This window comes from Falco cherrug, chromosome 2, assembly GCF_023634085.1.
Source record: "Falco cherrug isolate bFalChe1 chromosome 2, bFalChe1.pri, whole genome shotgun sequence".
Classification (NCBI taxonomy): domain Eukaryota; kingdom Metazoa; phylum Chordata; class Aves; order Falconiformes; family Falconidae; genus Falco; species Falco cherrug.
In genome coordinates, this window is record NC_073698.1 from 19,737,786 (window position 1) to 19,755,024 (window position 17,239).

Sequence of the window (17,239 nt, forward strand, 5' to 3'; positions counted from 1 at the left end):
GGTGCTTGGTTGCCAGCCAGCGTTAAACCACGACAATGGTAAACCTTAAATATATTTAATTGACTCCTTAAATGTTGGATTAACCAAGATACTAAGCTCCCCATCTGAACAGTTACAAAACAGCTCTACAGAAAGTCACATCTTTTTTCCAAAAAACACTACCTACTAAAAATGATAATTCAACTAACAGTAACACTGAATCTCTGGGAAATTAAAGTGAAACCTAAAGACAGACTTGATTGAAGACATAAATATCTGACTTAAATTCCATAGTCCTCATGGAAGATTTAATAATCCAAAATAAGCACTAGCTCTGGTAAGGAGATAAACCTACTTCATGCCAACACTACAGAAAGGAGGCTTGTGAAATATTAATGAGAAAACCCCTAAACATTTTAATTAACAAACAGCATTTAGGCTGGTATCGAAAGACAGGCAATCTCACTAAGACAAGTTAATTTCTATGTCTCAGTTTACTGCATTACCACATTAAAATTTTCCACTCCAGGAGAGCTACTGAATCCAAACGTTACAGCCTAAGCAAAAGGTCAGAGGCTTACTGCTCACACTAAGGAAAAAACTACTCAGAAGGCATTGCCCTCTTGAGGAACCAGGTCTATAAATAAGTTTTCCTCACACTAAGCAACAGATCCATTAACAGGTCTCCTGACGACAGAAACCACTATTTCTACAGAAATTACACTTACTGCTTCTTGGGAGTTTTACTATTTAAAAACAGATCGTTTGAATAAAGACAAACTTTTCTTAGCAGAAGAACTTATTTTGGCTGCAAGTCTCAATGCCACCAAGTAAGATCTCAGGATTTAGACAGGTGGATGAGTCCAAAATAGGTATCAAGTAGACAACTGAAACTGAAAGTTAATTTCTTCTTAGTCTGGGTAAATATGTGTATAAACTCCAAGTCAAACTTAACTCCAGTAGCTGAGGAAGAAAAAATGAACATTATTAAGGCACACATTAATTTTAGCTTCTTCAAAATATGTAGGGCATTTATCAAACACATTAACAAAGGATTTTTCTGAATTATTTATAAAACCCTTAATCTTACTTGACAGAAGATGAAAAACTGAAGGACTCAGTACTTAAGGAACTTCAGTTAGGTAAGTAGATTTATTTTTTTCTGTAACTTGTGAGCTGTATTTTCAGAAATCATATTAAAAATATGGAATAGACTTACTAAATCTGCTTTTTAATATTTTTTTCCCTTTTTATCTGTAAAACCCATGAAACAGGAGAAGCTAAGTATGCAAATAGAGTATCCTATAAACAAGTACACCAGATGCATTTGAAGACTTTCCATTAATAACTGTACAAAAATGGCACCTGCTAAATCTGAGGCCTCATGAAACACTAAGACTGACAAAGACTGGTGTCATTTAGGCACTGCATACGAAGCGTCTGAAAAGTGTTCTTTTAGTTTCTTGATCCATCGGTTTTACTAAAAAAAAATGAAGTTATAAACAGATAATCTAAAGAACACACATGAAAAAATTCCTTGTCCATTACTGTAGAAGAGAACAAACCTGGGAGTGCTTATATGCAGTACCGTAACACCTAAATTCATACTGGAGACGTGATCGCACATTAAGGGACAAAAATTACTTATGAATGGTCACTTGCTCTGTTTACAAGCTCACGTGAAGTAAATATGTTCTAAAGCACTTTGTGCAAACACGAGAAGATGATGGCAGAATAAAAGGTTTTACTCTCCTAAATCTCTGTAACATAACACAAGAAAAATGCATCACATTACCCTAAATATTCACAGTTCACACATACTAAAATAAGAAATTACTGAAATAAAATGTAACATTGTAATGATTCTTTGCTCCATTACTGAAAAATTACCTTAAGTAGCATCCTTGATACACATAAAAACATAATCTAGAAAGTAAATTATGAACCATCCTAAAATGGCCATGAAATACTTATAACCAAAAAATATCTTATTTCACAAATAGCTTCAGTTTACGTATACAAACACATAACATGCTACAAAAAAGATGGCTGAAGTGCTGCATTGATTTTTATGCAATGTCTTTTCATATTAAGAGCAGATACAACAATAGTTTTTATATCTGTCAATGCAATTAAAGGCTGAAAATAATACAATGTGAATATTTTACAGCCTGTTACAGAATTATCCTTCTTGCCTAGAGCACTGAATTTGGTATCTAAAAACCTGAGGAACATAAGAAATGCAAGATTTAAGTATCCATCTACTGATATGTTTCACTGCAATCCTGCAAAACTAAAAAAAAAAAAAAAAATAGTGCTAGTGCCAAAACTAAGACCACCCACAAAAATACAAATGGCATGTTCATAAATAGCTTGCTCAAAGGCCTAACATGTTGCTTTATGCACAGGAAGAACAAACTTGATCACTAAAGTAAAACCACTGCCAAGAAATCAGGAATGTTTTGTCAGGTTGTGGGGTTTTTTCAGTTCTACATTTAATGCTCTGCCTTTCTCCAAGCTAGTTTTACCTTAAAAGGCTTTTAAGGTGTCAAACATGAATTACTTCTTCCACAAGAATGTATGCTGGATTGCAATAAGGAGGTAATTCATCTTTCCCAACCAAGCTGTACAAAAGAGCTTTTATAAAGCAGCTTAGATTTATAGAAGTTTTTTAAGAAACAAGAGACTATATTCATAAAACCTCACAAAACTTCACCACCATCAGCTTCAAGTACACTAAGCTGTCAAGAGAAAATAACCAAATTTAGTAGTAGTAGTAATAGTAGAAAACAAATCAAATATGAAAAGATCCTTGGAAATTTTTATTCATGTATTATTGGAAATCTGCCTTTGCTTGGTTTAGTTTTGAATAAAGTAGGAAAAAATTCTGCATTGAGTGAAAATTAAAACTTACATAACTGGGGCTTTTGAGCATGATTGAATCAGAATATGGGGGGGGGTGGGGGGTGGGAAGGGGAAGCAGCTCTATTCAGTTAAGAGCCAAGAAGTACAAAAAAGTATTCCTGAATTACAGAAGTTCAAGCAAATCTGACAAACTTGTTTCAAAAACATACTACTTATCTTGAAAGTGAACGTAGAAGTGAGCGATAAAGATATACCTCATTAGGCTCTAAATAATAAAGAAATGGGAAGCTACATTTATGAACTGCTCTCCAAAGGACCAAACTCTTAAAACAAAGACTAAGCATGAGGTTGGGGTTTTTTCAATCAAGTTTCTGGTGTTCCTGAAGCTATGAACTTTGCCTCAACAGCAGAAGTTGTAGTGGACTTGGATGAAAAGCTGGAAGACAGATGAGAGCAAAGGAGTAGTAAAAAAGCACATCCCAAACCAGCAGCAATCTCCATTGCTTTAGCAGCTGCCGCTTTATGTTGATACTTAAACAACACACTTGAGCAGCAATGCTTCTGTGTAAGAAAAATTAAAAGGAAAGCAAAACAACATCTCAAAGTAATTTGTGAAGAAGACTAGACATAAAAAAAAGTAACTATTTAGTATACAATTTTACATGAAAGAACAATTTTTACATGAAAGAACAGCTAGCATTCAGAAGTTGAAGCTGATGAACTCAAAAGAAACAGTTCCTTACTGTTCTGTTTTCAAGTTGCACTTGAAAAAGGAAGAATTTCTTTGGAGGGAAGCAGGCAAGGACATTCAAAAATACCACCTCCCTCTTTAAACCATCAGTAAGAGCAGCTGTAAACCAGTATCACAGCTATTATTTCATTAAGTACAATACCTACCTGACACTATTTTGCAGTGTTACTGCAGAATTAAATCTGTGCACCATAAAACTGAGACTACAACTCCTACATATTTTGGTCTCTTCTGTAGACTCATGAAAACTATTTTAATATACTAAATCCAAATCACTCTCTTTTCACTCTTCAAAGTTGGTGACATGAACAGAAGCAGCTCCCAAAACTGAAATTTAGTAAAAAGGCTCTGAGATTTAACAATGTAAATATATGTAAGCCATTTACATTTGGATAGTAACCATTGCACAGTTTGAATAATTAATACACTACTAGCACTCAGAAGCACTTTATTTTTTAAAAAAGTATTTGTGCTGCTGAAAAATTGCTTTCAATCACCATCAGCAAGTTCCTCTTCCAGCAAGAAATATGTATGCAAAATAAAAATTATTAGAGGAAAACAAGCTTCCTGATTAAGCTATTGTGAAATTAGGTGCATACATATTGAGCTGTAACAGCAGATCTCAACTAAGTAACTTATACAAAGCAAGGGAAAAATCCTAACCAATACTTTATCAATAAGTTATCTACTAAAGAACACACAACTAGATTAATATATTGTTTAGGCACCACTAGGCTGCCCATTAGATCAATAATAAACACAATCAAAATTTTAATGTACATCACCATGAACAAGAATGCTTCAGGAAGAGAAATCTGCGCAGAAAATATTTTTACCATCTGTAACTAAACCAAGTTAACTGGTAACTGCATTAAACTTAAGACATTTTTCAAAAGTAGTTACACTGAAAAATCAAAAGGTTAACAAGTTAGGGAAAAGATACAGAAAGAAACTTTGAACAGGAAAGCCTAATACTGCAGCCTTACACGAGAGCTTCCAATTCTGGTTGTCGTTGCACTTACCATTTATGTCCTTCGTTTAGATTGAACAGTAAAAAGGGATAGGATATAAGTGAAGAAAGCTTACTTTTCAAAGCTTTTAAGAAACAAAAACAAGGATTAGAAACAATTATTATTTTTCTTCTAAATACATGGTTGGCAGAAGACTTTAATATGTTGTAAGGATTATGCCAAAAGAGTTTATCAAGACCTGATAGGGTAAAAACTATCCACCAGTATCATAAAATGCAATTTTCATCAAGAGGCAACTTTTAAACTTTTACAATGGAAAATAACTTTTTTCAGTGTGTGTACAATGATAATCTGAGACTGTAAGTAATTACCAGATGAAGTCTGTTCACAGTAAACAAGTATTAGTAAGAATAAACTTAAAATAATTTAGTTGTATAAGAAACTCTACTTAATTGACAAAAGACTTGGTGTATCATTTTGCAATCTCCAGAAATGGTTTAAAATTCTTCTCTGCCGAAAAAAGCAAAGGCTTTTTCAATTCCCATTCACACTATACAACTTAAGTACAGTTATCTACAGACATGCTATAATGGATGCCTATAAAACGATAGGCCATGCTTGGAGGTACAGAGCTGCCCTTACTAGAAACAATTGCTAAAGAAAGTAAATACATCACTGGCATTTTTGTTTCAATTCTTCCTCTTTCACAGTTCAAAGGACATTAGAAATAAAACATGTCAACACATGACCAGAATACTAGTCTGAAGACTGGAGAAAAAAATTTTAAATTATTATATATACCACTTCAACTAACATTAAAAAACCAACACCTGTACTATATATTCTTTTACATAGCTTCTAGTAGGCTTGTCACTGCACAACTACATCTATATATTCTTGCAGTGTATTATTAGTTCCAGATAAACACACAATTCCTGTAATGCAACTCAGTGGGAAAGCTACAAACTTCCAAATTATTCTTCCACACCTTTACCTTTCCGCCAAAAAAGATTAATCACATACACATCACAAAAATTATGCATAGTGATTGAAGTGCTTTCCATTTGAACCATTCCTCTTCCCTTACACTACATTTTTCCCATGTCCAGCACACAAACTTCAACAGTTTCTATTCACACAGAGTTCGGAATTTAAAGATGCAGATAAACGCGAGGATGGCCAAACTGTGACAAGCAATTCAAGCACAAAGACTAAGTAACATTATCTCAAGACAGATGCAAGAAGAAAACCAGTAGAGGTTGCTGGGGCCAACATTATCTGGTCTTCCCCAGCACCCCACGCTGCAGAATAAAGGCCATGACTTCTGCACAGCAATGGAATTCAAGGGAGCTACAGCCATCTCAAGCCTGTGGGTTGGCTCCCCAACTTCCCCTTCCCGCAGCGCTCTGCAGCTTTCAGATCCGCCACAGGATTTCAACAGGTAGCTTATAGGTTCAGAAAGTCAGGCTACCCCAAAAGATGCTATGTGAAAATACTAAGGTGAGGTGAAATTTCGTATCTGGCACTACAGAAGTCACAAACATTAAGTGCTATTTCTAAATTACATCAGACTACTGTTATATGCTATTTCACAAAATATGTTTAATAGTATATGGGAACACACTAAAGGACATTGTGAGTTTTGAATCCTTGACCTTCATCACCGCAAAGAAAAGACATGCTGAAACCATGAAAGTGCAAACATATGGAAATAAATGATTGACTTTTTTCTGCTCCAAGTGTCTCAAAGTACAATCAGCAAAATTAACTGACAGCTGTTAGTAAGATCAAAGGAAAAATTTTCCTTCCTCCCCATCTTTACTATAAACTCTAGGGGGCAGAGGGTGAGGAAAAAAGTGTTCCACAGAGACCAAGAAATCTTTTGTTTTCTAACTTCTCTTAGGATGTTTCAGAACATACATAATATATTCTTCCCAACTCTACAGAAAATGTTATGGTATAAAATGTAAAATAGGTATTTCTTCCACAAAACACAAAATTAGAATGTAGCTGAGAAACCAGCAGTTTATTTTTGATTTAGGTATCAAGTTGTACCTGTAAAGGGGAGAAAAATTCCCTCCTGCAGACTACAGTTGTTTTAATAATGTAAAAGAGTACTATGCGGATCACTTATTTGATGCTTCCTCACTAAGAACAGTAAAAGGTACCCTCACATGAAACTAAAGTATTCACAATACAGGCTGCATTCATTTAACTGCTTTGGTTAGTAGAAACAAAAAAATCATACCCTTGACCAAAATAGATTATCATGAAAAATTAGAAGCTGACTCCTCTGAGACCACCATTTTGATAGTCCTGCAGGATGAGTCTTCAGAGGCAGAACACGCCTAAATTACTAATATAAATAACATAGAAATTATAGCAGAGGACAATTTTTTTTTCCCACCTTTAATCTTTTGGTCTCCTTTTAGCAAAGATTTTGAGGTTCTCCTCATCTAGTTTTACACTAGGGTCCAAGAGGAAGAGTGATTTTATGCTCCGTATGAAGTTAACCCTGCCCATTTTGTTTCTGAAGTATATAGCCTTAACAAGTTGAACATAAAAGTGAGCAAGCAAATCAAACAAGCTTAACAGCCTGAATTGGTTTAAAATTTAAGCCTTCACACTAGGGCACCTGCTCATGGAAAGATCATTTATTCCCATGACCTCCCACTCAGAAAAATTTAATTATTTTATTGGGAAAATTTATTTCCCAAATAAAAGAGGCAAAATATCTTAACACCTTCACTTAACTGAAGTGTTATATCATCAGCTTGTAGGAAAAACAACATTGATGCCATCGTACAAAGAAAGAAACAACTACACTACTAAATTTGTACCACTCACAAGAACGTTGAAATACTAAATGAAAAACAGTAAACAAGAAGGCGGCAGCTCAACAGCTAGTATAGTATATAAGAATATCACAATTAAAAAGATTTCACAATTTGGACCTTTATCATAGAATTTTACTTACATTATCCATGAAATTTGGCTTAAAACCTCCCTCCTGCTGTCGTCGTAATTCCTCCTGTTCCCTTTGGCGTAACATCTCTTCTTCACGACGTCGATGTTCTTCTTCATGTCTAGAATTTTTTCAAAAACTGTATCAACTTAGACTCCTGACCTGTTCAGTCTTGTACTCAGTCTCAGGAGATAAGATCAAGCATATAAACAAAGCTGGCCATTACTTATTATTTTATGTAGCATAACACACTAATCTATGTGATGGGTTTGAATATTATTGAAGGATTTATTATTGTTAATTAGAATACAGGTAATTACAATACCTGCACATTCTATACTTGTTCTTCTGGCTACATATTGGTAAGCAGGTTACAATACTCCAGGTTTTAACAAGTCCCTGTGGATTAAAACATTTCAATACTACCAAAAAGACACATTTTTAACTCTGAGAGGAGTTCATATTGTGTTCTTTTTTCTCATCTACATTTCTCATTATATTTAATGTGAAAAGCATAACCTCAATCAACATGATGCTACTATGCTCATTATCGTAAATTTTAGCAGGCATGAAAACAAATATTTGTATGAATCAGATCCTAAAGGAAAAACTGTCTACAGCATAACAGAATATCAAGTGAAAATATCCCCAAAATCTCATGTGAGACTATAAATTTGCAATGCTACTATTTCATATGCAGTTCACCTGCCTTTAAGTCTTAGAAGCATGTCCAAATCTATTACAGCTATGCTTCAGTTACAAGGTTGAAATAAATAATATGAAACAAAAAAAAATTAAGACATTTCAAAACTATAAATTTAACAGTACTAGTAAAGCTGAAATGATTTTTTTTCAAAACCAAGAAATATTTTAAAGCATTCTTTTATATTAGCGTAAGTGATCATTTCTGTTCAAGAAACATGTTATGCTTTTTAAAAGTAACTTCTTAGCAGCAGAAACATTTGCTATCAAAAGCAGGCCCTACAAGCTTCAGTATTTAAATTTACACAGGCCTACAGCAGATGCACGCCACGCCTTTGCACAGTAGAAGAAATACCTCAATTGTATCTGCTTGCGTTTTTGAAGTTCTTGATTTCTAAGTTCTTCCAAACGCCTCAATTCTTCTTGACGTCGCATGAGATCTAACAAGATTAAAAATGTAAAAGGTGAAAGCTGCCAATCAACAATGTGGCAACACAAAAAAATTGCTATTACTGTCAGATTACAGTTCTAACATTCAATTTTTAAAGAAATTTCTCAATGCATTTAACTAGTTTCTTCCCATAAAGCTAAGTCTAGTATATAAAAAAAACCACTGGATCCACGGCTCACAAACACAGAAAGATACAGGACTAGAAAAGACTCCAAAGCAGGCTATGGAAACAGAAATCTGAAGTCCTCCAACAAAAGGAGGAAAAAACCTCTCAATCTCTTAAATCACATCCTGGTTCTACATCTAGGGCAAGGCATTAATATTCTCACAACAGTGCATATTGCTAAAAGTATTGTGTACTAGCAAGAAAACCAGTACAATATATATAGGCTTATACCATCCACCACCTATTGCAGGCCACTACACAGCACACATCAGAAAAAAGTGATATGAACTTCAGGTGCATGTAATCTGAGCCTCCATAACGATTTATCATATGACTCTGCCTATAGCAACTTACAAACAACTAATCTTTCAACACTACCAGAGAGGAACAGCCATGTATCCTCTTAAAAGCACTTAAAATGCTCGTAAAAAGCAAGGCACAACTAACACCAGTTTTGCTGTACTAGTTTCTGACCAGTAACATTATTGATTTCTCCCTGGAAATTTATGCTTTCTTCAATTAATATTAATTCTACCTTTTGTTAGAAAGCAGTTGTTTGCCTTTTCTATCTTCATAGGACATTGGCTACATGGCATTATTTATAGACACCATGAGCAACATTTCACTATACCACCTACTATACGCCTTTTAAGCTTTAGTTCAACTACTCCACACGTTTCTCTATGCATTTCTTCACTAAACTAATTAAAGCATCTTTTTAGCCATGCAAATCACTTCCCTCAAACTTGCATGAGCATGCATTATTATAACTTAACCTTTTACTTTAATATCCAAAACCGACCACAATGACCAGTACTTTTCACCAAAATATCATGGAGGGTTTTTTCTAACAAAGAAGATTATCAGATTTTTATTCTCACAGCATCCTTACTGATATTAGAAGTCCTTTCTCAAGCACATTTTGCAGGCTTGCTTTTCCGATCTCTTCTGCAAAATTAACACATTTCAATAGAATATGATTGTATTAAAGATTCACTCAAATCACAAAGCCTGAAGGCTGCTTCTTTCCAACCCAACTGTGGTTGCTACAGAAGGCTTGGCCACTATTATCCTGATACATGGAGAGTGCCACAAGCACTTTTTTTTTAATAACCTCTAGATTATTTCAGAGTAAAATGGACTTTTTTTCTTTTAAAAATCAACCTTTACCTTGTTTCATGGTATTACTGAGATCAAGAACTGACCCATTATTTGCTCAATATTGTCCACAGTGGGAAAAGAAGCTTCCTTTTCAGTTCTTTGTTCCTTCATATTTATGTAGCGTTCCCTTTTTCTTGTGTTAATACACTGCACACAGGATTTCCTGCTTTCTCTCTGCCACTAATTGCTACAAATTTATCATTTACTCCCCTTTATCTTTAAGGTGTAGTATCCTACTTTTTCCCAGTGTCCTCTTAATTTTTTCCCACAGCATAGTTCTGATTATTGCCTTTCCCGAAGTTTATAGTATTTAAAGTTCAACATATCAACTTATAATCCAGTACCATTTGACAACGGTAGAATCTCGGCACAAAGCCTTACAAGCCAGATGAAAATACAGATCTATAGCTTCAGGCTGTGGACAGAGCCATTTATATTAAAAGACATGCAATGCTGCTAATTCTGGACTGACATGTTGGACATAGGCCCTTTCTCTTGAATAGAAAAAACCCACACTAAAGCAGCTGTGGAAAAAAACCCCAAAGAGCATTATTATTAGCTTCTGCACCTTCTCATGCTTAAAAAAGGACAAGGTCTTCATTTTCTGCTTAACCTTCTGCAGAGCAGAGGACAGAAGGTGAAAGCATATTCTCACCTCTGAAGTTAATCCTACAAGCAGTGATACAAAATCCGAAAAGATTTTTAATTTGGTTCAGCTGCTGATTTTTCAGGTTCTAGAAGTTGAAAGCAAATGCCCAACTTCCATATAACTGATAAAGGATGAAGCTTCTGATTAAATTCAGTCACGTTTTCCAGTATTTTCATAAACTATTTAACACCATTATGAGACAATATTTACAAAAGTCTGAAGCACATTACCAATATGTAGATCAGAAACATCATGACAATTTACTTACACATGGAAACATGTTACTCTGCTTTACAAATTACTTCTGACTCAATCATGTATTCTGCTTTACAAATTACTTCTGACTCAATCTGTCAAAACATGACACTTAGAAGTGAAAAATTACACGTCATAAGAATAAAGTCTACCTTCAGTATTAATATCACACCACAAAAACCTGCGTACTTAAGCCAACATGTTCCAGTTCAAATCCTACTAGCTCTCATGATGCAAATTCTACAAAACCTTCACCTGCAGGAATATATGGACTCTACTAAGCTTGCCCTTCCCATCATCTTTTTAGCTCCTGACAATATTGCATTCCGTATTTCAGAATAACTACTTCTGTACTTCAAACATGTCGTTTGTGCATTAGGCATACAGAAGTATTAATTCTAGGTTCTGACACCTCAAAAGTTGCATCTTTCTTAAACACCCTACAATGCAATCTCATTAATATAATATTCTTGACATTGTATGAACCCAGAGACACCGTTCAGTCCAGTAAGATATAGAAGCAACTAATATCCGAAAATAAAAATAAGAGGGAAAAAAAAGAGCTTATTTTCATACATACTAAAGCTAAAGAGTTGACAAGATTGAAATACGAGGAATGTCTACTAACCCCTAGGAGCCTGGCAAATTAAATACCTTCAGGTGAATAAGCAGAAATCTAATTATCTAAACAAAATTCCAAGTTATTTGGTACTGAAGTAGTCTGCTAACTGAACAGGAAAGGAAAAAACCCTCCTCCCACAGTAACAAAAAGCTTGTTTCCTCACTGGAATATTAGCACCAAAACCATTCATGTTTCTAGTGGGTCTTTAACAGGAGTAATTCTCTTCCATATAGAGGTGGAGTTTTCAATAGATATTAATAAAAGAGGCTACTTTTTCCCTCACATTCTTCTTGAAAGAAACCCTCATACCCACAAAACATAAACTGTTCTCCCATGTTTTACCATCAAGACCTTTTCTATCTTAATGAACAGCCACTGTCATCTTGTCTCAGTTTAAAACATGATTAAGGCATGATAATTTAAGAAAAAGTAATGCCTAACCTTGCTGCCAAGTACAGGCAACAGGTGGATAAATTCTAAAAAAATTCCAGAGTGTAAGTTCCAGAGCAGGTTCATTAGTATTGTGAAATGTTAACAATTAGTTAAGTCAATGGCAATTTATCTAACCTGCATTTTCAGCACTGAACCATCTTTACCAGTGTCAGTCACACATATACACCACATTAAAAATGTCTAACTGAAAAGGGGAGCTTGTCCTATGTATTATAGGCATTGTTGTTATATCACATTAACATTCACATTCCTCACCTATAAGATATACCTATGCTTACACACAAACCAAATGCTTTAAAACTTTTTGCTTGGAAAATACACCAAGAAATAACTTGACATTTGTCATTTCAGGTGCTGCAATAAATAACTGGCATTCCAAAACAGGGTTTGATTTTATTATGCTCTGTATTTTACTTCTGTATTTAAGATCTTATGTAAACAGTATGGTTTCACACTAAAAGCAAGCATGTCTATTTAGAAAAAAACAGGCTAAGTAAACTTTTTCCTAATGACAACTTTCAGTTGCAGTAGATTTAAGGATACTATACTAAAAAAAAAAAAATATCCTCCTTTTAATCTCTTTTCCAGTCATGAAATGTTTTAAAACAGATTTTAAAAGACTATGTGTTTACAGTTAATATATCCAAGCATTCAGGTGCTCTAATTCCACCAACCTACTGAATACTTTAATTCCAGTCATACAGAGATTTTCAACGTCATACAAGTCAGCAGAAACAAGATAAACCAGCCTCACACAGGTAAGTGGTACTATCAACAAAAATGCCCTTTCTTAAGAGTAAGCATTAAGTAAAGCCAAATAATTGCAGCAGACAGCTTGCATGAGTTACCTGGGTTTCAGTTTTGAAATGCATCAGTAAGTTCAAATCCCTTTAAAAAGACATGGCACTCTTATTCAGTCTATCAAGCTAGTTATTGTACTGTCTTATGATCTAACACACTCATGGATAAGAATTTTTTTAGGTAGCCATGATCTCCCTTAAATTAAGATTTTTAAAAAAACAAAGAAAACCCCAAAATACTTCAGTGTTCCATTCATGCAACAAACCTTGAGATCCTCTCCAACAGATCGGAAATATATCTAAACTCTATCCACTAGTGTTGCAATTTAGCAGTCAATACAGAGGGAACTAAAGTAAGTAGTAGCTCAATGGTTCTGAACTGGAAAGCAGTGATTGCATGTGCACCACATTTTGGGAAAAATGTGTTTTGGGGAGAAGCAGAAGGTATCAGATACTTACCTTGCTACCACTCTCTCTGCCCAAGAAACACAAGCTCCACCCAGCTTTGTTCTTAAACATAGAGCATGAAAGCAATTTCTAAGGTGACTTTTTTCCCCCTCAACACTAGCAGATGATGTCCAAATTAAAGAGAGGGATACATAATCTTAAAATTTCAAGAATGACTGAAATTCATGGCAACTGTGAGTTATTTTGAGTTGTTACATAAATGCTATGCACACATCAGACTTCTCAGCCAGGTTTCAAAAGGGAAAAGAAGTAACATCATCTACAGGAACATTTAAAAACTTAGCAGAGGTGCACAGAACAGCCAAAAGAAGTACAAGCTATCTATCATTTTATTTTTCCTGCACATGGCCCACATACAGTACTTAGTCCTATCTAGTACCATAAGCAAGACCAAAAATGGAAAATAATTCTACTGATGAGTGTGAATCTACCAATTAAATTTCTTTACATTAATTAATTAAACTAGACATATTTCAGAAGTGAAGAAAACAGACACAGACCCCTTTGTCAGTTTCTTAATCCATCTCTGAAAATCATTAAGGAATATGTGTAAGGAGAAATATTACTTCCTTTTTCTCAGTTTAATGTATTTAATTAAAGTGTCTGAAAAAATCTCCAAGTTTAATATACAGCCCAGTATGCTACACAAAGAAAACCTGTGACAAAAGAAATTTAATACTAGTAGATTATCTAATTTTACCTTGCCTCATCAGCATTAGCTGATGCTCATGTCTAGCTGCTTCCATTTCTGCCTCTAGTTTCTCTTTGGCTTCTCTAATGTTCCTGTCAACCTGTTCACGCTGTTGCTTTTCCATCTCATCAAGAGCCTTCCACCGTGAAGCATACTCAAACTCAAATGTTCCAGGCTGAGCAAAACGTGGAGGCTGTTCTCTTTCCCTAATAAAAATTTTGCAGTTAAAATGTACAGAAGGATACATTTACATCAACAGCTGTAACAGCCAAAGAATTTATAAACAATCAGTTCAAGTGTAAATCTGACTTCAAATCAACCTGTCAGGTGACCACATTCTAAACCAGTCAACGCCTCATTCAGCTGTTAAGGCAAGTAATGTGATCACAGAAATTAAAATAGAAATTCATATTTACAGTGGTACAAAATACTAAGCTGCAACACTAGATTGTGTTCAGCCTTCTAAAGCAAGCAGTCAATTAAAAAAAAAGCTAAATAAATATCAAAGCTTACTAGACAGCTCAGAATATTAGCCAGAATCTCTAAACATTAAAAGGTGCAAACATTTTTTTTTTTCACATTGTAACACTAATATGTAATTAAGTGACATTTTTTTAAAGTGGCATTCTACAGCCTTACCAGAACAGGCATTTTAACTTCAAGCAACATGATTTCTAATTAGCAATCAAATTTCAATACTAAAAATTAATATTATCAGACTAGGTGACTTCCCTTCCACCTCATGATCAAGACTGTTTCTCATGTCAGGCTCAAAGCTTTATCAGAACCATGCAAGCCACAAAGATTTACACTCCACTGACTTCACAGTTAAGGGGCTATTCAGAGAACAAAAAAAATCTGTGGGTATACAAATCTCTGCAGGATTAGACCACACCCCTAATCCATAAAAGATTCTAGTTTGGCTGGCAACAAGCTCCAACTAATTGCAGTGTAGGCCAGGAATCTACTTTAGTAAATGCACAGAATGTTAAACCAACAAGTCAAGCCTGAATTTTACTACGATTAGGAAATCTTGGCACTGTCCTATTTAATCCTTTCACACAAAACAGAACAACAGACAAACACTACTTACTGTTACACAAACTTAAAAATAAAAATTAGCATATATTTACCAACCTAAGTACATAAATCATGTTTTATAAAATAAAGCTAAACACAACTTACTTGTGATACTGTTGTGTTTTTTGCATTAGCTTTTCTGGCAGTCCATCTTCATCATCAAATTGCTCCATTGGTTCTACAACAACAGGTCGAGGTGTTCTAGAATACAGTTTCAATTTAATAATTAAATCATAAATGAAGCAGTTAAAGTTATTTTAGTATTTTGAGGAAACATTCCAGAAAGCTTATATGTTAACTATAATTCCTGTACCTTGCAAATTCTCCTTAAACCACAGAATCCCAATGAATCCTGATTTAAAATTATCTTTGAAAATAATTGTTTCTATACCCAAAACCAGCTGTTCTGCTTAGAAACTACAATTTCCTTGATGCAGTTCTGTTTGTTATGAAGTATTCAAAGACTTCTTTAAAAAAACCTCACACCCATCTACAAACAATTACAAGATATTTAGGAAGGAACTACCTTTTTGTTTTCATCAGTCAACACAGGGGCCATGATTGTACTGGGAACAAACCCAAAACAGAGCAACACAACCTATTCATATTTCCACACTGTATTAAAAGTTACTCTACAACTGAAAACAGATTGATAATTTGGCATTACTAGTCCAGTGATAATTGCAAAAACATTTCTGCTTAAGTTATTTAAAGCCCATTATTTGAACAACCACAGTCTCAAAATTCAGAATACTAATTTATCTTGGAAAATATTCTCCTTGAATTCTCATTATCTGTGGTAATTAGAGGCAAGTATGAGCCAGTACTGCCAAGGAAGGCAGTAAAAGAATCCCGAACTATATAAAAAGCTGCCTGCATCCGTCTTGGGAGCACAGCCTATAATACAAACCTTAGAGGGATACGAAAAGAGCTAGAGACACTATTTTCAAAACACCAGCGCTTATTTGTTGTGTTCCACATCTTTAATTTACTTTGCAGGTATTTTCATGGGGAAAAAAAATAATTGTATTTTAACAACATCAACAACTGAAAAAAAAAACCTTCAGGCATTCAGTGCAGATTAAAATGATGAAGTCTGGAATCACGGAACACAACTCAGCAGCTGCTTCTCCTGATGTTATGTGCATGGCAATTGCTGGCAGTTCTGTCATTTAAATGCAACTGAACTGTGGTGTTAACAAGTTATTATTTAAAACAATTTTAAATGTCTAAGTTAACATTTCAAATGCCTAGTTTTGCTATATTTAGCCCATTAATTTCAAATTTTCTTCTGAACAGGCAAAGTTTTCAGCTAAAAATGTAAAATTTTAGATTGTGAAGCAAATGGCAGCAGATTCGTGCTAATTATCTTTGCAACTGCGCATTACGGAACATGTCAGCCTCCTAAGCCAGGCAAAAATCAAGTGGTTTTTATTCACTCAGGCCACAGTTAGATGGTCATTTCAATCCAACAAATTTATCCAGCTGGTAAAACAAGAATACCCTCCCTCAAATCCTAGCTTCTTTTTCCCTGCCGCATCTCTTATGCCAAGAATAGCATTCATGTAACACTGAACTAGATAAGTTCCCTTGTTTGGCTCACTGCGCTTCCATTCAAATACTAATGCCAAGAAAACCCAGGGACTAAGAACAAATTGCTGGCACCTACTGATAACAGTAAAGACGCATTCAGATTGCATTTACTATGCCGCCACCAGGTCAGTTCAGTGGCACACAAGATTTATGAGATTATCACCAGAAAAAGGAGTTCCAGACCCTTCCTCCCAGCCTGCAATCTCCTCCTGGTAACATCACCTCCTGCCTTATCCTCTGCTGGACCTGATGTTCATACCACCCATGTCAGCAAGTACTTTTATGTACTTAAAACAGTCAAAAATGAACCCAAGAGAAACGGCTGAATAATTTTCTGTTGTTTTAGCAAGCACAAGTGGCTTATGGAAGTATCAGAAAGTTCTCAATCAGATAAAAGATCAACAGCACTGCCAAGACAAGAAGACAAGAACTACCAAGTTCCCTAATTTTATAGCAGCAAGCTTCCTTGTTGTGGAACCACAGCCTTATTTTCCCAAATAAGAAACAGAAAAAATGAAAAAAATCCAGAATATGTATCCATTCACACAGTCTTTAAGAAAGCATTTGTTAACTAGTGAATGTGTTAAAGCACAGCAGTTAACAACTCTCTTCAGCAA

At 34.8% G+C, this 17,239-nt stretch overlaps 1 protein-coding gene across 17 annotated transcripts in view; it reads right to left on the reverse strand.

Moving 5' to 3' along the window:
- The window catches only part of PSPC1 (paraspeckle component 1), a 68,151-nt gene that overhangs the window by 47,636 nt on the left and 3,276 nt on the right, over positions 1-17,239 (reverse strand). For all 17 annotated transcript variants that reach the window (XR_008730932.1, XR_008730931.1, XR_008730928.1 and 14 more), the window contains exons 3-6: positions 15,135-15,230; positions 13,959-14,155; positions 8,589-8,673; positions 7,544-7,652 (exon numbers count right to left, since the gene is read on the reverse strand). Coding sequence is in view for 3 of the 17 variants with exons in the window: in XM_055702310.1 (XP_055558285.1) it covers positions 7,544-7,652; positions 8,589-8,673; positions 13,959-14,155; positions 15,135-15,230 (487 nt within the window). In the remaining 14 variants the exon portion in view is untranslated. The remainder of the gene's footprint in view (positions 1-7,543; positions 7,653-8,588; positions 8,674-13,958; positions 14,156-15,134; positions 15,231-17,239) is intronic.